The sequence below is a fragment of the Sturnus vulgaris genome, chromosome 6 (genome assembly GCF_052056855.1).
Source record: "Sturnus vulgaris isolate bStuVul1 chromosome 6, bStuVul1.hap1, whole genome shotgun sequence".
Taxonomy (NCBI): domain Eukaryota; kingdom Metazoa; phylum Chordata; class Aves; order Passeriformes; family Sturnidae; genus Sturnus; species Sturnus vulgaris.
The window spans coordinates 9,314,996-9,337,852 of NC_142248.1; the positions used below are offsets into that span (position 1 = coordinate 9,314,996).

Consider the following 22,857-nt stretch of genomic DNA (forward strand, 5'->3'; position numbering starts at 1 on the left):
TGTGAGGCTGCTGGGAAGACCTGGCATCCTGATCCTAGTGCTCTGCCTATTCCAGCATAGGGACTGATAAGAGCTCCCAAGAGTTTGAGGGAACAAAAAACTGGAAATGCTCCCATTGTTGGAGAAACAAAGGCAGTTGCTTAAAAATGGCTTAGATGTACTTAGTACATCTGCTTGAAACAGCTGCTGAAATGCATTTTGAGTTTGTAGTAACCTTCTGTAGTGACATTCTTATTTTGGCCGAGCAAGTGTGAGTGACCTGGCTAAGTCAGACTCTCAATACTCAGTCAAGCCTCCACCAACCACCTGGGGTGAACTGCTTCAGAGCTTTTTGGAAAAAGGGTGCTACACATGAGAAATGCTACACATAAGAAAGTCTGAAGCCATGGGTGAACATCAGGATTAAATGGCCAGTATTATGTTAACAGCAGCTAGTAAGCCAAAATGTAGGCTGAAACAGAGGAGGGGATGGACATATTCAAACACTGTTCATTTATGAAGATTAAAGTATCACAAACATCTCATTGCCTGGCTGACAACAGAAATAAACCTTTTACAGCATACTGGATGCCTTAAAATGTAGTCTGCCATGGACAAAGAGATGGGAGACTAATGCTATTTATAGTGCTTTTGTGAGACCACAGGAACTTAGAGTTGAAAGGTTTTGCTTGAGATATCCCTAGCACTGTACTTCATGAATGGGGAAGAGAGGTGCAAACCAAAAGAATAAGGCTAAAGCATTTTGCTCAGAGTCTATTATGTCATTTCTTAATAAAAGAAAACGTATTTACAAAAGGCAATTAAATATGTAAGTAACAGACATTAAAACTGCCTGGATTTTAATTTAATTAAATTAATTTAATTAGTATTCCAGATTCAGTATCTGAAGATGCCTCTAAGCTTATGCCATGATGTAATTAGAGGTGTTGGTGTATAAGCGCTTGGATTTGTTTAAAGATCCAGTCTGCTTTCAGTTCTGTGTCCCAAGTAAAAGTATCATTAGTGTCGTGCAGTAATTGCAAGTGTTCCACTTGCTAACCCACAATGGAGTGATTTGTTGCTCCTTTGTCCTAGCACACGTGAATGTGAAGAGAGCCATGCCTGCCAGGCTTCTGAGAGAACTGAAACTAAGACAGGGCTAAAATGACCTGAGGGTGTCCTATACACAATACTGAAGTTTCCCTGATTAACCTGCATATTTCAAACACTAATGCTAGACTATCATGTAAGGTCAAAAGATGCTAGAAGGGAGCTACAGAGGATGACATGGAAAATTTACTTTAACTTCTCCTCTGAGTTCTAGTCAGGCTGTAATTAGGGATGGAGCTAGGTATGGCCATAATGTGCTAAAGGACAAAAATGTCCAGCGGACAGGACCTCTGATTACAGTACAAACAACCTGAAATTCCACAGGACAAAGTCTGAACAGACTTGTTTGTCCTAGGAAAACATGACTACCCGATTATAGTGGGCTGCTTGAAGGTTTCCAGAAATAGGGACATATTGCATCTTATGTGAACAAGTTCCCTAAGGAATGTTTGCACATCAGAAATTCCTGCTAAGAGCTGAAGTCATGGAGAGCAGACAACACATTGAGAATGAAAAATTGCTTGGCTGGACTGTACCTCACAAAGGGGCATGGCACTTAGTCCTGGCTACCCAAAACCATGTGGATTAGTAAAAGCGAGCCTGTGTAGTAAAGATCTGGCTGGAGGGAAGGAGGGGAAAAAAAACCTAAACCAACCCACATCTAATGATCTTATATTAAAGTAATAGCTCTGCCTGGATACTTGGTTTTCCACAGAAGCAAATGAGGTTTTGTTAACCACAAATGTTCTAGTTAGAACTTCCATGCCAAAAGTTTTGTGTGTGAACACAGACATGTACACATAAACTAATTGCTGTGCCTGAATTCCAGAAGGCCAGTGAAGCCTGTTCTTCCCCCATGGTTTTTGTAAAAAAATACAAATGCATCTCTGTGCCTGATGTGCAACACAGTGAATAATTATCTAGTCATATTTTATTTTTTAATAAAGCCATTCTTTGTGGAAAGCCCATACACCTCTGGTTAGCAGATAATTCATTTGGTTCTGGCATCTTCCTGGAAAAGAATTTTGGAACTATCATGCAAATCTTGGATTTCCTGTTGATGATGAATTTTCTAGGAAGAGGAAGTTAAAGATTCTTTATAATGGATCACACCTATTTCCCTAAAGTCACAGCTGAGCTTGCCTAACCCAGTAATGGTTTGCCCTGTAGGCAAAATCTGGGTCACAAAGCCCACGGGCCAGCTGTGCTGTGGGATGGCAGCTGAGCTGTGGTTAGCCTCCAGTTCTGGGTGGCACTCTCACAGCCCTGCCTGGAGCTTGGGGCTATTGCTGTTTCCGTTTACTTTCTGTTCCACTTCCCATCCCCTGTGTCCTTGTGGCTGTTTTGCTTGGCACTAAGCACCCAGGCAGGTGCAGGTATGTGGCAATCCTGCACAGAGACGCGTCAGTGCTGTTAAAAATTGTGCTGCACCGCCTCTGCTCCTGCCCTGTTTGCAGGTCCAGCCCAAGGCCACAGCTGTGAGGCTGTGGAGCTCAGCTCTGTCTCCCACAGGCTCCCCCAACTGCAGAGCAGGCTCTATGTGAACTGGTGCTGCCTTGGTTGCATTTGTGGAGCTGCTGGCATTATGCCTGGGGACAGCAGGCTGCAGAAATTCCTTCTGCTTGTGAAGAAAGCTGGTGTTGAAGCCAAAATGGGTTTGAACACCACTTAGACCTGTAGATGATCATTTCTAGAGTAACTGCACTGAGACCAGCAGCTGACAGATCATGTGGCTGAACGTGAAACAAAGCCAGTGCCACAAACCCCATCTTGACCCATGGAAATGTGGTTGGAAAATACCCACTGCAGGCTGGCAGCAAAGGTTGTATAAAACAATAAAAGTAAGGCAGTGTGATACAAGATAAAGTGTCTTCAGAGGGATCTTGCACCAAACCAACCCAAAACCAAAAAAGGAGAAACAGAAAAACCTTGCAACCATGTGTTGAACCACTGCCCAGGTCCAGGCTGCAAGGAGCTGAAAAACTCTGGGCTGCAAGGGAGTGAGACTTTACCAAGCTACCTAGGTTCTTAGGAGATCAAAAAGGATTAATATGAGATGATGAACAAATCCTTGCTGAAAGGGAGGGGAAGGGGGCAGTGGAGTAGCTTCTGTAATTGGAAGAAACTGGCTGGTTATCTTTAGAACATCTGGACCAAGCAACATGGCTCCAGTGAACTTTCCCAAACTAAATTTCAGGCCACATCACCTCAGCCGCTTTCAGCATATCCATTTTCTGGCCATGTCCTCCTGTTTTACATCACTCAGTAACCCTGCTTGCAGAGGTTTTGTCAGTGTCTCAGCTTAAGGCAATTACAGCTGCAGCTTGAGACACCTCAAGGCAGTGTAGTGGTGCTCAGCACTTCTCCCTTAGTGTGGGGGTCCATAAGCTCTCCTCTTCAGTTTCAGCACTTTCACTGGGTCCTTCTAGTTACACATCCTGTGGTCCCTTCCTCCCTGCATTTCCTTTCTGTCCAAGCAGCTGGAAGTCTTCTAGGTCCTCCACTCTCCCCCTTTGACTTCACTACCTCCTTCCTGAGTCTATTGTTCCTGCTTCCAGCAGGAGGCTGACACTAAAACAGTCACTGCCCCCAGCTGTGACCACAGTAGCCCTTTCTCTCAAATTCTCTTCAGAGCTTCCCCACAGGTGCCACACAGTTCCTAAGGAATGCTGCATCCATAATTCTATGGAAGTTTGTTTCACCAGTGGCTCTGCATCCCCTCTACAAATTGCAGCCACCTATGGAGCTGAAGCACTGCTACTTACTCCCCCTGACCCAAATCCATCATAGTGACCTGTTTGACAGTGGTGATTCCACTCTGAAAATCCTTTCTTTTCAAAAGAGCTTTCTCATTTTGCCTTGCTTATTATGTTGTCTTCTGGTCAGCCCTGCCTTTCTTTCATGGGTCACTGTCTTCTGCTTAAGACACGTTCCTAATGCTTGTAAGGGCTGCAGGCAACTAGTCCATGGACTAGAGGGATTCAGTTTATTTAGAAAACTCCTGAATGGGGTGATCTGCAGGGAAGAGAGATTACACAACTAATGGAAAATTTGGAAGAGTCATGTCTGATGGGTGGACAGCCCTACTGGTTCTGACCTCAGGCAAGTTAGTGCCTGTGCTGTCAACTGCCCTTGAAAGAAGGGAGCTCAGGGTCTGCTCATTTCTCAGTTTTTGGCCTTGCTTCCATGTGGTGTGATGTGTCTGTCTTCCATCACTTGAGTGACTGTCCCCTGCCTGCCTGCTTCCAGCAGGGACACCTGTAACATCTCCAAACAGACCACCACAGCAAGATCTAAAACTAGTCCTCAGATCTAGGAAACCCCAGGTCACATTAGCCAGCATACCCCTACTTGGGGTATATCTAAAGCTTCCCAAGTCCAAAGCACCTGCCAGGCCAGAGGTGATATTACCAAACATTTGTAAATCAACATTTAATTGTAATATTGGAAATGGAGTAACAAAAGAAAAGCCTAAGATATACAAGTATATACATACAAACACTCACTTAGCAACTACTCAGGAGCAGCACGCTCCTGCCTTGGCCCTACACTCTCTCACCCTTTCCATCAACCACAGCAGTTTTGCCTGGCAGCTCAGCAACACTGGCACAGCTGAAAGGGACACTCCTCTCTTCTCCCTTTCAAGATTTCCTAGCCCTTGTCTTACTTATTCAGCACTCACACAAGCAGGAGATCAGCTCAGCAATGCAATGCCAATCGCTGTTTGAGCAGGGCTCAGGACACGACTCAGCCCACAGCTGCCACTTCCCAGAGTGGGTGCAAGGGACAGCACGTGCAGCAGGACCAGCATTTTCGCTGCAACACAACCCCAAATCAGAGCAAGCCATCCATGACTACACTCCTCAATATCTCTCAAGTTACCCATCTGTTATGTTCCTTAAATTTTGTGTTCCTTCAACCTTTGCTGGCTTTTCTCCAAACCGCAATACTGCAGTAAAATAGTTGTAAACTTTATTGACTCTACACACACTGTATTAGCTCCTTATCTTCGATCTTGCTGGAAGCATTGCATGGAGCCAGTGAGTGACATGATTGCCTGCCTTGGTGTTCCACTTTTTCCTAGGGAGGCAGCTACTAATGACACTCAGTCCAGGACACTGACAGCCTGGTCAGCCACAACCCTCAGCCAGCTGCTTTCCTTGCATCAATCCAAGTGAATACATGGCAGGACAGCTTGCTGAGTTGACAGAAACATAACCTAACCCAAGGAAAAGTTTTTCATATGATCCCTGAAACCACAGATAATTAGGAGCATCTTCTTACACACTGTCCCTTTCAGCTGAGAAGGAGCACACCTGCTGAGAACCTGTCCCTTGTTGTAGTGAGAAGGAGAATGCTTTCTACTCGATTTTCCTCTCCTCCATTCATGGCTGTGTTTGCTCCTTCCGCTACTGAAAATAACCAGGCTGCCCTGAAATACTGAGCAGAGCTTTCTCCCAGAGTTACTGCTATCCCCAGGGAAAATTACATGGATTAGTGTCTATGAACTGCTTAGTAAGAAAAGAGGGGAAAAAAAATTTAAAAAGATTTGTGTTAGGAATTGCTTCTTTGCCCAAGGTGTCATTGTAGATTCCTGGTACCCCACCACTCAACATTGTGATCCATGGGAAACTATCTCCCTGTTACTTTTTGGGTAGTTTACTGAATTTGCCATCCTCTTTCCCAAAACTTCTCATTCAGCAAAAGTGTGAGAGGCCAATGGGTCTGAATAGGAGAGGAGGACTCAGCCACCTCATCTCTCTCCTGCACAGTCCTATCACAGTCCTTGTCCTTTGTTGGGCAGTGAGAAAAGAGCAAAGTCTCTTTTTCCCTCTACCACCCTGCTTTTGGACAGACTCACAGAGAAGCACTTTCTGTTACCTTTGGCCCAGGCTTGAAAGTGCAGGACATATTTTATCCCCATCATTGCACTTCCTTCCTGAATCTCTCCAGCTTTTTCACAGTAATCTCATACCCTCAGATAACCAGACTTCTGTATTGAAAATGTGTCCCTGGTGGTATGGAAGGCTCCAAGATCATGCTGGTCATCATCCTTTGCTTCCCTTTGCTTTCTTGGATAATGCTGGGAACTATCTTTTTTTTGGCAGAGGTGGATAACGGTGACCTCTGATTAGAAGGCTACATCAGGCTCAGGGTCTGGTGTCACAGCAGTCAGGAGGAAGGAGGTAGATGTCAGATGGGATGTAGATGGATAGGGAAGTTGAGAGCCAAAGAGCAGGCTGCCAGCTTGGAGCTCAGAAATTCAGCACTAAAGCACATGAGATGCAAAAGAAACAGATGCAGGAAATAGCAAGAACAGTGCAGTGACAGCACTAATTCACAGGGAACAGTCAGCAGCAGGAGGTCTTTCCTGTGCTGACAAAGTCAACAAAAAGAAACTGATTATTTCTCAGACCAGCAGCATGCTATCCCTGCTGCTTTTATACAAAAATGATGGACAGGATCAGCAGCCTTGCCAGGATCTGGAGCAACCAGCATGGATTTGAAGGCCTGCAAGAGACCCTGCTGAGGTAGAGAAGCTGAAGTAACCCTGCTGTAGCAAGCATTCTGAGGAATGCAGTGAACAGAAACTGTGCTTCCTCCATAGAGGAGAGGAGCTTGCACTGTTATCTCCCCATGTCTCCTAGCACAGACTGGCAAAGTGTGACACTGACCTACTGGCCTCTGAGGCTGCCTCAGTTCCTCCTGAGCACATGCCATTTCTCTCTGTCATGATTTAACCCTGCATCCAAGCATCACACAGCTCACTCCACCCACCCCACACCACCCACTAGGATGGGGAAGAGAATTGGAAAAAGGTAAAATTGGTGGGTGGAGATAAGAGCATTTATAACTAAAATAAAATAAAATATAAATAATAATAGGAAAAAAGGAATTAAACCCAAGAAAAACAAGTGATGCACAATACAATTGCTCACCGCCTGCTGACTGATGCCCATCCTATTCCAAACACAAGAAAGAAACAAGCAGAGGAAGGGAGCAGCACCACGCAACAGATGATGACAAGGTAGGAGCAAGCAACTCAGGTTGAGACATCTTCAGCCAACATGAACACGAACACTCCCAGTGCACCCTCATCATCTGAACTCCCTCCTCTACACAAAATGCAGCTTACACAACCTGGCACCAGAGACTCCCTCTCCTGCCCTTCTGTACCTTCACCTGTCAGGGCCCTGAATGCACTACCAGGCCTTCATTGTCCAGAGCAGCCTCACCTGCAGCTCTACCCAAAACCCCTGCTCATGGGGTTTGGGGAGGGTGTGTTTGCATTTAAGCTCAGCCCAGAGTTTGCAGGCCCTGTCTGAGCTACATTAGAGCAGTAGTAGTCTCTGGCTGTGCTCTTTTGATCTGTAGGCTGATTTATCAGCCTGACCTCAGACTTGCCTTATCACCACAGACACTCCTGGCAATCACTGTGCCTGATCCTGACCCGGTTTGACTGCAAGCAACCTCACACCATGAGCTTGTCCAGCTCTCTCAATTCTTGGTCAAATGCAGACACTGTGCCAGGCCTGCCAGGCTCTCTGTGGTCAGGTGCTGTGGGAATGAGCCATGCCCGATGAGGGCCCTGGCTGCTGGCCTCAGGAACAGCCCCTCACTGCTCTCCTTGGCCTAGTGTGCAGCCAGCCCTTACTGCACCCTGACATCAGCTCTCCTGGTATGACTGCCAGGACAGCTGCACCATGAATGGCATCAGGGAACTCAACTTATTTAAAAATAGCTGTGAGGAAAATGCTATCAGTTACTTTTACCTGCATTGCTTCCCCAGCACATGTGTGTGTAATCTCAGAAATGGCATATAGGCACCATTAAGGTAATAGAATAAAAGCAACAGAAACTAGGAACTACTTAAGACAAGACTGCTGCCAAGAATGAGCTCTGTCAGGCTATATCAGGCTTCACTACCCAGCTCAGAAACTCATCTCAGAGCAGCTTCAATCAGATGTGTCAGCCAGAAGCCTCTCATCTTACTGCATGTGCCTACCATATCAGATGTGATGAATGATCACTGTGATCATACAGTTAGAGCTTTGCCAATTCCCAGAACACAAGACCCTGCTAAACCTGCACGGGTTTTTCTGCAGGGCTTTTTTTTTTTCCTTTTTTTCTCCTGACAACTCTATTGCTCCTTATTGCATCTCTATGTCCCAATATTTTATGTATCTTCCTAAGATGATACATGACCCTTTCATGGGTCCTAGGTTCCCATTGCAAGGAATTTTATTGTCTACCTTAATATCTGTGGATAATGTGGAAATGAGTGAAGAAAGCCTTTAAATTTAAACTAAAGTTGTCTTGTCCAGATATTAGTAAATTTAAGAGTTTCTTTTAGTGACAAGCTGGTGCTACAAAGGTGCTTTTCAGAGGCAAGGAAATCCCAGTGCATTCCACCTCTGTAATTCCATGCTATTGATTAACTTTTGTTGTTCTCATCCTCCTCAATCTCTCATTGCTCTGCAGTCACTTTTTTTTTTTGCACTAAAGCATGAAATGGACTATACACCATTGACTTTTAGTTCACAGCACAACCATCTTTTTTCCTATTTTTCTTACATAATAACTGAATTACTTTCTAGCCAATACCATACTGCTTCTAGGCAGGTAATACAGCAGTTAAGGGCCCAGATATCATCTTTGCTCTGAAGTAACAATTTTCCTACCTTGAATACTGCATAGCCAAGGAACAGCTTCTTGAGAGGTCTCCCCTGATTAAATCAGGGCTCTAAAGATGGAGAAGAGTCTGAAGGAGAAGCCATACCAGGCATGGATGAAGTCACTTGGTCTTTTAGCCTGGAGGAAACTGAGGGGATTTCATCCCTCATCGAGGTCTTCAATATCCTTCCTCATGAGGAGAAGCATAGGGGCAGATACTGATCTCTTCTCTTTAATGACCAGTGTCAGGACCAGAGAGAAAGGCCTAGAGTTGTGTCAACAGAGATTTAGGTTTAATATTAGAAAAGAGGTCATCACCCAGAGGATGTTTGGGCACTGGAACAGGTTCCTCAGGGCACAGAGCTTGACAGAGTTCAAGAAGTGTTAGGACAATGCTCTCGGGCACTCTTAGGGATATCCTGTGCAGGGCCAGGAGTTGGACTCGATGATCTATGTGGGTGCCTTTCAGCTGAGGACATTCTGTGGTTCTGTAAATCATTCCCAAATCACCGTTCGTTTGTGCCAGCGTACCTGGCCCGGTGCCCTGAGGTCGGCAGCTGGAGCAGGTGATGCCTGTAAAACGCTGCTCTGAGCTTTCTCCCCGGTAGCGGATGATCCACGGCAGGCACTGCCTCACTGCTATTCTAAAGCTGCCTCCTCTCGGTCTGGGCCCGCAGCGGCCCCAGAAGGAGGGGCACAGCCAGCACGAGTCCCCAACAGCGCCGAGCAGGGAGCTGTGGGACTGCCCTGAGCTCACGGGGTCTCGAGGCGTGCAACGTCCCACGTGTGTAAGGCGATGCCGTGACCCCCGCGCAGCGGCCGCGGTGACCCGGAGCTAACGCTGCCCCACATCCCGGGACACAGGGAAAGAGGGACCTCGCTCTCTCCTCGCCTTTCAGAACCAGAGACACGGCGGGGGGGGCCGGCCCAACTCGGCTCTACCGCGGTTGCGGCGCAGATTGGGCCCGGCCGGCTGCCGTCCCCGCGGGGGTGTCTGGGAAGGAGAGATCATGGCGGCGGAGCCGAGCAAGACGGAGATCCAGACCCTCTTTAAGCGGCTTCGGGCAGCGCCTGCCAACAAGGTATCGGGGAGCGGCCGGGGTCCGCCGGAGTGTCCGTGCCGGGCGGTTGCTCTGCGGCCGCGCCCTGCGCTCTGACCGGGCCCCGGTGGGCTCCGGGCCGCGCTGCGGCGGCTGTTGGGGCGGCCGGGCAGGGGCCCTTGGGGAGCGCCTGGGCAGAGCGGCCGGGGCCGCCGAGCTGTGGCAGGGGCTGGCGGAGCGGCAGAGCAGTCACTTCAGCCTGGATGTCCCTGTGTCTTCGCTTTAGTCGTGCTTCGACTGCGGCGCCAAGAACCCGAGCTGGGCCAGTATCACCTACGGGGTCTTCCTGTGCATCGACTGTTCCGGCGTCCACAGGTCCCTGGGCGTGCACCTCAGCTTCATCAGGTGCGTGGGGAGCGCGGCCCGCGGTACCGCCGGCAGGCCTGGAGCAGCCGTGCCTTGCGGTGGGAGCGCGCAGGGACTGGGAGAGAAACCTTATCACGGAGCGATCATCTCGGTGTTTATGAGGTTTGCTCGCTGGAGGTTCTGGGTCACTCAGCACTTCCAAAATGGAGTTTCCAAAGCACCACAAGTGGAATGTCGACATGTTGCTTTCGTTAACCTTGCAGAAATGCTGCCTGGACTTGACATTGTAGCAGCAGAGAGGAGTGTAGTGTGTGAATCTTGCCAGTAAGGCAGCAGTGTGGTGTATATAGTTTTTGTAATGCTGAGCAAGGCAAAAAGAGGAATATTGTTTAATCTTTTTGTGTCAACTTAATGGGGAAGATGGTGTTGGCTTTTCTGTCTAGTTCTTGTTTTCAGTACTTGTCAAAGTTAGCATTTTAAGTAACAGAACTGTGACCTTTACTTGTTAGGAGAGAAATTGAGTAACTGATATGAGACACTGTGTCCCTTAGCTTTGCTTGGATGTATTCTCAGTTGCTTTGTCACGTGTTTTGGCCTAACCTGTGGGACAGGCTGAATATGAGTCCTCCTGTTGTGGTGAGATCACATGTATAATGAAAGTTCTTGGCCGTGCTTTCCTAGCTCAAGCTCTGCCTTCCAAACAAGCCGTTCGAGGGAGAGATCCTCAAAATTTTGATAAAAGCTGGTCTTTTTCCCCACTTTAAAAGTTTAATTTAATCTTTTACAGGAGCAAAGAAATTCCCAAGATGTTCTTTCCACCTTTGCCTTCTACACTTTGGAATAGTAGTGGGATATCTGATTATTTTAGGCCAGAGCTTGGTTTTGCATTTGGTTTGCCTGGTTTTTATTAATAGAAATAATTGGTTTTCACACAGGTCCACAGAGTTGGATTCTAACTGGAACTGGTTCCAGCTGAGGTGTATGCAAGTGGGCAGTAATGCCAACGCGGTGAGGAGCCTCTGTAGGCATTTTGCTTGCTTTCCCTCTTGCTAATCCACATCCTCTGTTTCTTGTCCCTTTCCTTTGTGTGGCTTTCTTGGTACCAGTCTCATCTGAAATGTGTAATGAAGGGGGGCATATGTCAAGTGTGCTTGGAAGTCAGACTGTGACCTTTGCATGTGTTGTTGTCTGATGTGCAGATCTCATTTTTTTTGCACCTCATTTAAATAAGAGGCATAGCCTTCTTAAATGATAGGAGTTAATAACACTGAGCAGTTTGAAAGCTCATGCTCAGCATTGTGACTCAGAATCATCCCTCTGTAGAGAAGAGGGATGATTTGCATAGGCCCCTGGAGGGAGACTTCTTGTAGAAAGCTGATCAATGAATGGTTGGTTCATGCTGTGTTCTCAGTTCATCATCCTCTGTCTCTGGGAAGTTTTGTTTTTCTGTTGAGTTTGTCTAGTGCTTGCTTGAGTATGATCTAGCAATCAGGAGACTGAACATTCCTCTCTTTTCAGACTGCTTTCTTCCGCCAGCACGGCTGTACCACCACAGATGCCAATGCTAAATATAACAGTCGAGCTGCCCAGATGTACAGGGAGAAGATCCGGCAGCTGGCAAGCGCTGCCATGGCCAAGTATGGCACTGATGTAAGTCTGAGAGCTCTGGAGTGCTAGATGGCTACTGCTGCATGCTGAGTCTTGTAGGATACCTTTTTTTTGCCTCTCCTCTCTTTAGTTGCTTATAGATGGACTGAGTGGAGCCCCTGGGCACTCCCCTGACAAGAGTGATGCTGATTTCTTCATGGAGCACACACAGGTGAGAAGAACTGCCTAAACCAGGCAGCCTTAATAGCTCTCCAGTAGCCAGCCAGGAGCAGTCCCACTTAGCTTGGAAGGACTCTAAATTGTATAACTTTCCAGTAGTAACATGGAGACAGTCAGATTCGGTCATCTGCAGGGGATACAGTCACAGATCTGAATAGTCCTTGTAATATCCATGGTCTTTATTTTTGAGACCATCTTTAGCTTCAAGAAGTACTCAAAGCTACCAGCTATGCCCTGGAAGATGCTTTGTGTGCTGTGTTAATGCTTAGTTTCTTTGTACAGTTAAAGCAAGGACTAGCTATTACTTTGAACTTCTGGTTTAGAAGAAACTTTTCAGTGCATAGACCCTGGTAAAGTTGTATTGGGGAACTGCACCATGCCAGGCAGATTTTCTCAGGTAATGTAAGAGTTGGCTGTATGGCAGCTAGAGACAGCAGGAGTGGAGATTAATTTTTTTCCAGGAAAGCTCATTCAGACTTCCTCCCAGATTTAAACTCATTTCCTTTAACCTAGGAAGTCCTCACATTAGCCAGCTTGTCAAATGATTATGTCATTCCTCCTGGCCTTACATTCAGCTTAGCTTCCTTTTGGGTTTGTTGATTTTTTTTTTTGGGGGGGGGGGTTTGTTGGTTTTTTTTTTTATTTTTTGTCCCTGCTAAGGGAATGTGGACTTGTCCATATGCTATGTTCAAGGAAGGCATAGTCTGAAGTTTGGAGTAAGTTTCCTTTGGCCTAAAATTGAATACAGGTCACTAAACCTGTAGTAAATTCAGGATTGTTTGGTTCATTCATCTTCTGCAAATAACTGGAATGAGTATCTCCTTGCAGTCTTCCAGTACCTGGGATGTAGCAGATGCCAGCCAGAATCCTGCAGAGTCTTCTCCAGAGGTAGAAAAAGCGGCAAAGTCATCAGAAGGCAGCGAAGTTTCAAGTGAGTTCTTTACTGAATAATTTTTTTTTAAGAACCAGCCTTCACTTCCAGGAGAATACAGTTCTTTACCACTGTTGGAAGGGCTGAACTTATCCTTTGGTTCAGTCCTGAAGGAGTGGAAGTTCTGTGCACTCTTATAAAGTTTAGTTGAATTAGTGGAGACTTCTAAAACCACTGCTCCATTTGGGCTCAGTTCTTCCCTTTTCCTGAAATGCACACAAAACTGTTTTGGCTTAGCTGACCCATTTCCGTGCTTTCAGACATAATTATTTGTCTAAACACTCTACCCCTTGAATTTGATGGGTCTGAAAATGACATAGGATAGAAAACTTTCTAGGGTGAAGGATAAGGAAACCAAGAACCTGGGGTCATAGCTGTAATTTGAAACAGCTTTGTATATTTCTCTGCAGAGTGTTTGCTTTCTTTTACTGTGTTAAGAACACTGCAGAAGGAATAATTTGCTCTGTGAAGACATAAAGTTGTTTTCCTTGGGAAATTGTGTATTTCAGCTGTAACTGGATTTATTTGTGGAGGGAGAGGAGCTAGGAGAGATGCAGTGGAACTGTGAACATACTGGAAAGAAAAGCGTTGAGAATCAATCTGCTGAATGTTCTCTTCTGGTTTTGTGCCCACAGATCCCAGCCAAGGTCCATCTATTGACTTGCTGAGCACATCTCCTAAAGCTCCTCTAGGTAACACTCTTCACTCTCACATCAGTCTTGCTCTTATACCCACTGCTCAGTAGTATGAGCCAGTTTCCAGAATGTTTAAATAAGTTTATCTCCCTGTTGAACCAATACTTAGGAAGTTCCTGAAGCCCAAAACCAAGTCACAGTTTTCTGGAGGTTTCCTCCTCATTTGGATAACTGAGTTCAAAGCTGTTCTTTCCCAAAAGCATGTTTTCCTGGTTTTGAGCTTTGGACAAAACTTGGCACTTGCATATCTAGAAATTGGTTATCAAGGCCACATGGCTGGGTTTTTTTGTTTGTTTCCCCACGGAACTTTTGGAGGCAAATGAGTTTTTTACTTTCAGACTAATAGGGATTTGTCTCTGATTCTCCCCTGCCATTACTGTCCTGGCTGCACACAGAACATCTAGCTGGAGCTTCTTTCCTTATTGGGAGCATGCTCCTAGCCCACAGTGGGTTCATTCTGGGTGGAAGGCCTGTGTCCTCAAGTGTCTGTTCATTCCCCATGTTTTACGTCTCTTCCTCAGACATGTCCATGTATCTGTCAACACAAGGGGCTGCTCCTGCTGGAGGTAACTGGCTAACAGCTGGCCTGCACTGGCTGCTTGAGACAATTCTGCTTGCCCCTACTGAGATTCTGCCTTCAGTTCTAACTTTAGCTTCCTGTGTTTAGAGGGAGAAAACAAGACAAAGCTTATATTGTGTTGAGATCTAAACCAGATATGTCATATCTGTAAAGAGACCTTAACATTTCTGTTAAATGTTTCCTGAAAGATAAAAAACCCCTAACACAAACCCAAACAAATGTGAACCAAGTGTTAGGAATAACAAGTGGAAAACAGTTTCAGATAGTGTGAATGCTTTGAATCCCCTTATTTTAAAGGACTTACCATAAAACTGGAAAAGATTAGATAACGTGTCAAGAATAATTTATGGGCTAACAAAAGTCATGTGGTGTAGAAAGTCAGGAGATACACACACACACACAAAAGAAAAGCCCAACAAGGGTAATGAAAGATTTTGGACTTACCTATAGGAAGCTGGAAAATGTTTTGGGCAGTCCCTCTCTGCTTCGTTCTTACACTTTTCCCCAGGCATCTGCTGCTTGGCTGGCCCTTGTCTGGTTTTACAAGTGTGGCATGGCCTCAAAAGTGACAAGTGCAAGGTGTTGGGGAACCTGTTGCTTTTACAGCTTGCTGCACTTTAGGTTCATTTTCTTTTGTACATTCATGTAAACACAACTTTAGGGTTCTTGCTGCTTTGGCCCTAAGGCATTGGTGAGGCTCTGACCTTCACATGCCTCTGAAGCCGCATTTTATTGGTCTTTCTCTAACTACCCTGATACCTACTGCATAACACTCAGAGGAATTATTTACAGTTCTTAATTAAATTGTAAGTTGCTCCAGAAATGGACAATGCTTCTTTAGGCCACCAGCCTGCAACTGTGGAGCTTCTACGTGCATCTTTCTTGCCTGGGTGAAATCACCCAGGCTTCTGATGTGAAGCTGCATGGTGTGCCCTGGACGCTACTGCAGCTGGACTGTGGTGGATGTTCATGTGGGTTGCTGTCTAATTTTGGCCTCTTAAATTAACTCCCTTCTGCTTATTTGCTGCTTCCCTCCTTTTGCAGAACTTAAATCCTCCCTCATTGGAAAGAAGAAGCCAGGAGCTGCCAAGAAAGGGGTATGTCTGATCTCTTTTATGGAGGGGAGGTAAAGCATGTCTTGCATCTCTGCTGTCCTTTCCATGATCCTTGCTTTCTGCTTAACAAAGCTGTGTGGCAAAGCTGTAAATATCTGGGGATTTTGGGGAAAGGAGACCTTAAGCAGCCTGTATATTATTGCTGAAAAAATTATGTTCTGCATCATTACTGGTTGAGGTCTGAAGCATATGTGGTTGATCTCTAAGTGTTGGCTACTGGTGGGTTAACTCTTGGGTGTTCTTTCATACTGTGTTGCAAGGTTTTCTTTTGGGTCTGCAGGGTGTGACTGCATAGGGAGACTGAAGGCCTCATTGGTGCAGCAAGAAGCAGGATTCAGGTTTTCTTCTACAAAGAACAATCTAGGATGAAGAATTCACAGGATTTTGGTTTTGTTTTTCAAGCTGGGTGCAAAAAAAGGTCTTGGAGCCCAAAAAGTCAGCAGCCAGAGCTTCAGTGAGATTGAGCGGCAAGCCCAGGTGGCAGAACAGCTGAGGGAGCAGCAAGCAGTGGAGTCCAGGAAACAGGCCGAGGAGTCCATGTAAGTGCTCTGTTTGGGATGAGTACCTTGCATACCTAAGGCAGAAGTAGTGTGAGGTTAATGCTGTTCACCTTAGGATCACCAAATGTGACTACAGAACATACTGCATGAGAGGAAGAGCAGTAGCTATAAGCCAATATGGCCCTTGCAGCAAGGCACAAGTTCTACTGATGTATTTTATTCAAATGAGCATTCCTGGAAGAGTGTAGAGAGCAGATACTTCTGTATCATGTGTTTCTGTTCACCTTTGGACAGGACTGAAAAATCCAAAGGCTGAACTGGATGGATCATTCTGGGTGCAGGGGTGGGGAGAAGATAGGCACTGCGATGCTTACAGTAAAGAAATCATGGTTAGCCAAAGTAGAGTTGAATCCCAGTGGACGAGATGGCAAAACAAGAAACAGCTTCTGTGCTACATTTCTGGCAGAGCTGTTGTGAAAGTGGCTGATTTGAAGGGTGGCCAGGGTTATTTAACCACTTGTTCCTCTACAACACGGGCAGGAAGGGAGGGTAATGAGCTGGCACCCACCATGGCTCTTTCCCTTAGAGTCACCTCAATGCGACTGGCTTATCAGGAGCTGCAGCTTGATCGGAAGAAGGAAGAGAAGAAACTCCAGAACCTTGAAGGGAAGAAACGTGAACAAGCAGAGAGGCTGGGCATGGGATTGGTATCCAGAAGGTACTTGGCTGTGGATGGCATATGACAGACAGATGTCTTGGAAATATCCTGCTCTGGAAAATTTTCTTGAAAGCAGTAGTTTGTTCTTGTAATAGATAAGGAGATGAGTTAAAGTGCTCATATGCTGGTCTCTGACTGAAAATGCTTTGGGCCCCAGAAGGAATAGAGTCTCTGTTCAAAGGTCTGGTTCTCATTTGAGCTTTTGCACTGATATGTGTGGCCTGCCAAGTGTCTAGCACTAGAGCCCTGCTGCTTGACAGGTGTCCCCCTGCAGAATCCTTCCTTTAAGATAGCTCAAAACTTCGGAAGAAGCACAGATAAGTGGTGAAGGGGGCTGACATCCCACAACTCGCCCTCAAAACTTGTGTCACCCGCCCTGCCTGTGAAGGCCAGGTCCAGTTTTGAGGTAGACTGGTTGTAGGGACTGGATGCTGTCAGACCCATCAGCCCTGACTCTGCCTCTTCGTTGTGCCAGTTCTGTTTCACACTCGGTGATGTCTGAGATGCAAGTAATTGAGCAGGAGACGCCACTGATAGCGAAATCTTCCCGCTCCCAATTGGATTTGTTTGAAGATGGTGGAAGCTTCACATCTGGACCCCCCAAGTAAGACTTACCTTCAGTGTAGTCTTTGCTTATTTTCCTGAATTCCATGTCTGGCATAAATTACCTACTTTTGGTATCTAGGTACAAATACAGTCCCTTCTCATTCGAAGATTCATTTGGCTCACGATGGGAAACAGACTCTTCATGGGGTATGGACAAAGAGGAGGAACCAGAGGTGACTGTTTCCAGCATTCGGCCAGTTTCAGAGAGGTAAAGTGCTTGCCACTGCTAGTGTACCTTGTACCCCTTGTGTAGGGGACAAAGGATAAGTGAAGGAACTGTAGCATAGATGCTGCTGTGTTATAGCAGGAGCCTTGTGCTGCACAGAATGACTTGCACAGGCACAGACAACCCAAGAAACAGGGCCTTGAGTGAAAGGGCCTTGGACACTTCTTTGCCTGTGATGTCCAAAAGTTTATACAGCCTCTGTGGTCGTCAGGTACTGACTGTCCTGAGGTGGGGAGAGGAGAGCCTCGATGTAACTAACACTTAAGGATGACTTGCTTTCCTTTGATTAGATGAGGTCTGAGACAGAAGTCTGATTCTTTTACTGTGTTGGTGTGCTTAATCTGAGATGTCTCCTCTTGTTTCCTCAGACCCACCAGTAGGCGGGAGATGGAGAACAGGCCCTCCATGGTGGAATCCAATGAAGCTCGGCAGAAGTTTGCAGGGGCTAAAGCCATCTCTTCAGATATGTTTTTCGGGCGGGAGGCAGATGCTGAGGTAGATGCATTCTGCAGTGCTTACACTGGTACAGCTCTGGCTTTACCTCCTCCCGTTTGCTCAGATCCTACTTTGTTCCCTTCCTATATAACCTTTTTGTTTTGTTTTCTGGTGCAGTATGAAGCCAGATCCCGACTGCAGCAGCTCTCGGGCAGCAGTGCCATCAGCTCTGCAGACCTGTTTGGAGAGGCTGACAATGTGCATTCAGGTTTGTTAGCACTCAGTGGGCTGAGGAAGGGGGCATCTTTGGAAGACAGACTGGAGGGGATCAGGTTGCTTTCTGGAGCTGAGGGACTCTGGGCTAACTCCTGGTTCTTGTAGGTGGTGTGTCTATTGGAAACGTTCTGCCTGCAGCTGACATTGCACAATTCAAACAAGGAGTGAAATCAGTTGCCGGCAAGATGGCTGTCCTGGCCAATGGGGTGATGAACTCCCTTCAGGTGAGTTTACATTATGGCGCCTTCAGAAAGGCTGTTGTCATATTCAGGGGCTTTCACCATGACCTGGCTTCCATTGGAATTATCACTGTCTTCTCAAATTATGTGGAAAGTCCCAGGTAGACACCTGTCTTTTATAGCTGTTGACTGCAGTACAATAGGTGAGCAATTGCAGGTGGCCAGTGAACTCTACTTGGCCAGCCTTACCCTCCTGCTGCACAGGACACCTTGTTGTGTCAGATACACCTTTTCCCACAAATTCCAGGCAGAATTTTAAAAGTCAAGGTCATTTTATCTTCTGCCTTTGTACAGTGTCCTGTCTAGATAACGGCACACTGCATTAAAATACTAAACCCCCCAATTTCTTGTTATCTGTCTCTGGATTTTGCACAAAAGTGTTGTAGCAAGGTGTCTCTGTCTGTTTCCTCCTTAGGATCGTTATGGTTCATATTGATGACCCAGGGACTGCAGAGGGAAGCCAGCAAGAGGCACTGATGCCACCTTTGCCTGGAGTAAACTCCGCAGGATTGTCTTATTTGTCTGGGTTGAGTGGGGAGGGGAGAAGGTAAGCGGAGGGGGTCAGGACATGGCTGTGCCCAGGATGCTTTCTGAATATCTCTGGATTCCACTCTATTAAAATTCAATGTGCCCTCATACCCACTGCTATCTACTAGCCAGTGGAGACAGGCCTTCTTACAGGGTTTAACCTCATTGCTGTAAAAGATATGACGAACTCTTGGGCTGCCCTTGTCAGTGCTCCTGTCCTTCTTTGTCCCATACCTTAGTTCATCAACTGAAAGAGAAAAGGGGAATGCTATTTTTCTGAACATCATGTGACATGACTGTTTTTTGTTCTGATCACTGCTCCCAATCCATGGTGCTGTGGAGTCCTCTGTATTTGCAGGGTTTGCCTTTTACCATGATCTAGTCCTTTTTACTGTCTTCTAAACCAGCATATATGAATGCGGAAGGAAAAAAAAAATCAAAGATTATTTTTTTAGCTTCTAACTACATCATCAGCAAAAAAGGCCCAGGTAAAGAAGTAAAGAAATTTACTGGATCCTTGGTTTATTTTGTTGCCCAACTTTGGATCAGATCAAAGTACTGAGCCTCTGGACTTAACCATGAGGTGCAGCAGTGAGGACTGTAATTTTAGTCCTGTTCAGCTTGGTCTCTGGTTTTAATAAGAGTGCTTTTCTCTTCCTTAGACTATGCTGTTGAGGACTAGGTAGTAAGAAAAAGGGTGGGAAAGGGCTGGTTAGAAACTGTTAGCAAAAGAGTGGCTGGGGCTGTTTGTTCTGGAGCCTTCTGTCTGGGACTGGGAAGAGGTTTGCACAGGCTTCACGTCTCCTGTCTGGCTGAGGGGCTGCGGCAGCTGTGGGCAGGAGGGGAGGGGTTACTCGGCTGGTCCGTGCTGATGTTTCACCTTGGTGGGACATGAGGGGGGTAAGGGTTGGGTCTTTCTTGTCTCTCTGCTCTGACACAGTTGTGTCAATGTCACAGTACCCACAGCAGGCTGGGGCTGCAGGGCGTGGTGATGGTCCAGGTACTCGGGGGTGGGGCCAGCGCCTTCCCCGTCGAGGCGAGGGGGTCCTGGGGCCCTGGAAGGTGGCCAGAGCCCTGCACTGGTCCTGCCCACCAGATACCATTCCCCCTGAGGAGGGCCGGGGCAGCCCAGAAGAGCCGAAGACCCAGACACAGCAGAGGCCTGACACAGCGTGCTTTATTGCCAGGCTGTCACAGCCACTCACCGAGCTGGGAGAGAATGCACAGATCATAAATAATTTAACTTACAATAAATAAATAACCCTGCCAGCACCATGCTACAAGTTTTGGGTTACCAGCTCCTGGTGGCCTGTGCTGCACCACATTATGACCAGGAGGAGCAGAGAGGCTCCCAAAGAAGCATGAGAAACTGAAGTTCCCCAAGACATAACTAGTCTATGCAAGCTGGGGCACAGGAGCTGGGCTAGACAAAGCGTTTGGGTCTGTGGAGGTTTAAACTGCTGAGTTGGTTGCCATTAATGCAATGTGATGCTACTTATTTTTGTAGTTTTAAGGGCTACTCTGCTATTCCAACAATACCAATATTTACAAAAACACCCAGCTTGATCTCATTTGAGACTGCTTCCTTTTCCCTTAGTGCTTCTGCCCACCCAGCCCCAGTAGGTGCTCTATATGCTTGCAAGCCATGCCACCTGTGGCCAAGGAACTTAACAACGCTATCCCCCTCTTCGAAATCCTCTGAAATTCAGTTTTCCAAATGACTAATATGCTGTTGGAGAGATGGGGAGACCTCACAGAAGGGCACTCAGTACAGCAGCAGAGCCAGACAGCACCATGCAGTACTTACTGCAATCTAGCTTATTTGCTGTATTTGCTTTGGCAAGTTTTAGACACATGGATGAGAAAGCACAAAGCAGAGCCAGGTTGCATGGAAAAGCTAAGCTGCCCTTTTTTAGAAACTTCAGGAATTTCCTTACCTTTGATTATATGCAGATGCAGCTTTACTGGGAATAATAATGGAACACAAGTGCAGAGCTGCTGCTGGCGATTTAACAACTCTGTTATCCAGGCCAAATCTGAACAGAGCTACACAACAAAACACTGGCAAGCGGCCTGTACTGGTGCTCCCGCTGCTTCAGCACCTGCTGAACTGCGGAACTGCGAGGGAGCGCCCCGGTAAGCGCATACCCGGCTGGTTGCAGGCAGAGCGGCTGCTGGCTTTTCTTGCCTGCCAGCAGAGGGAAGCATAACTCTGTAGCTGTAAATGGCTTCTGCAGAGGCACTGTTGCGGCACAGATTTGGAGCTAATAAAAAGGCAAGTTGTTCCTGGGGAAAGATGGGTGAACCCGGCACTGGGGATTAGCACAGCCACACACACACTGCTGATGTAGACAGAACCCACTGTTAGAGCAGATGCTCTTGGAGGAGGTGCTGTTCCTCCAGTGGGTTCTGGAGAAACCCAAGATGGGAATGGTGCCCACCCTCACAGCCTTCAGTTTTCAGAGGAGTCTGTCTCTTCATTGGAGCCTTCACTCTCAGCATCCATTTTTCGACGATGGTGTAGAGGTTTCCAAGGTGAGTTAATCCTGGGTGAGTTACGAACGGGCATATTGGCTGTGTCTGCACTGGAGCTGGCAGGACCAGAGACAGAAAGCCCTGAAACCTGAGCTACCCTGAAAGAATAAAGACAAAGGTTAGGCAGCATGTTGCAAAAACGTCTACTGCAGCACTCTTGGAGTGAACCTGGGAGAAACACTTAAAACTAGCACAGGGATGGAAAGATGTTCATGGCATAGAGGGGGAACATGTTGCACTGGTACCTCCCAGACTGACTGTGAATCTTCTCCTATTTAAATATATCTTCTGGGCTGATCTCGTTCCTTCCAACACTCTACTTCTCACCATCCAAACAAAATTTCCCTGTTCATTAGAGACTGCTGCTTCCTCTAGATCCCTCTTTGAGTCACACTCTTCCCCTGTTTCTGAAGACTTTTGTAAGGATTTTGTTAACTGTACTGAGACACCACAAAGAAAGAAGCCCTTCCTGTTCAGGCTGCTCTTTTAACTCCTCTATTGTTTTGTAGTAGAGCAGAGGAATAAGACAGTACTTTATTACACTCTTCTTTAGCATGCTGCCTTTAATCTGTTGCTTTACCTCCTAGTTTAGGCAATTCCACTTACAATTTCTCAAGTTCCTGATCCATGGCAGGGTCCAGAAACAAGTCTCCTTTATCTGGCAGAGCCCCTGGGAGAAAAAAAAAACAGCCAATGAAAGTATCAGCAGAGTTAGGCTATTCATTCTTCAAGAAAAGTAATCAAGGCATAGCACCATCCAAAATCTGGCCTGCAAGACAGAGAACACTTTTCCTTATACCTCTTAAGAAATGGACACGACGCTGAGGATCACAGACAGATAAAGAATGATGATCCATTTTCTGTGTCTTTCATAAATGCTATAGCTGAGCTCAGACTAAATGGGAGGCAGCCTCAGTAGTCTCACTTCCTACAGCCCTGAGGATTGGCAGTTTTCATTCATTGTATAAAATTAGAGTACTGACGGGGAGATGTAAACTTTGGGCTTCTGTTCATTGCCCAGTATAGTCACCTATATGTGGTGTTGTCAGTTCCACAGCCCTGAAACACACACCCAGAGTTATTTATGTTTTTGTGCCACCTGCCTTTCTTGTGGCACACTCATCTTGGGGATCAAAACACAGATTTTAGGCTTATGCTTTCCTTGCAACTCAGGAAAGTCAGGCCTGACTCTGGTGCACAATGTCTACAGGAGTTAAGTGTGGATGAACTGTGCTCCAGCATTGCTTGCTGTCTGGGTGTGAGTGTGAAAGGCTGGGCCAGTATTTGGGTACCCTCTCAGTGTAAGATCAACATGCTCCTTTTCACATCAGAAACCCTACTCCAGACGAAGGACATGGTATAGTTCAGGACTGGAACAGCTGATTGATAATCCTTGCTCTTCTCTGAAAACACTGGGACCGTAGCAAAGCCAAAAAGGAAGATGGCACTCTTAGGAAAGCTCTCCTTCCTATTTCTT

The 22,857-nt window shown here is 46.5% G+C and overlaps 2 protein-coding genes across 3 annotated transcripts in view; one reads left to right on the plus strand and one right to left on the minus strand.

Annotated features, from left to right (window-relative positions):
* Nucleotides 1–9,572: 9,572 nt before the first annotated feature.
* On the plus strand, nt 9,573–19,359 carry ARFGAP2 (ARF GTPase activating protein 2). Of its 2 annotated transcripts, XM_088166929.1 has the most exons (17): nt 9,574–9,845; nt 10,090–10,208; nt 11,105–11,177; nt 11,688–11,819; nt 11,908–11,988; nt 12,825–12,927; nt 13,563–13,619; nt 14,144–14,188; nt 15,247–15,299; nt 15,720–15,856; nt 16,404–16,535; nt 17,011–17,139; nt 17,221–17,349; nt 17,736–17,862; nt 17,980–18,070; nt 18,184–18,302; nt 18,733–19,359. In XM_088166929.1, exons 1-17 carry the CDS (start codon nt 9,774–9,776, stop codon nt 18,751–18,753), a joined length of 1,620 nt encoding a protein of 539 aa, XP_088023055.1. In that variant the 5' UTR covers nt 9,574–9,773; the 3' UTR covers nt 18,754–19,359. The 2 variants fall into 2 exon arrangements, with proteins under 2 accessions (XP_014737396.1, XP_088023055.1); XM_014881910.2 differs by lacking the exon at nt 14,144–14,188 and having other exon boundaries at nt 9,573–9,845.
* Nucleotides 19,360–20,004: 645 nt separating this feature from the next.
* The window catches only part of CSTPP1 (centriolar satellite-associated tubulin polyglutamylase complex regulator 1), a 78,649-nt gene continuing 75,796 nt past the window's right edge, over nt 20,005–22,857 (minus strand). Inside the window, exons 8-9 of the mRNA XM_014881911.2 lie at nt 21,987–22,050; nt 20,005–21,478 (exon numbers count right to left, since the gene is read on the minus strand). Of these exons, the coding sequence (XP_014737397.1) occupies nt 21,298–21,478; nt 21,987–22,050 (245 nt within the window). The 3' untranslated portion in view covers nt 20,005–21,297. The remainder of the gene's footprint in view (nt 21,479–21,986; nt 22,051–22,857) is intronic.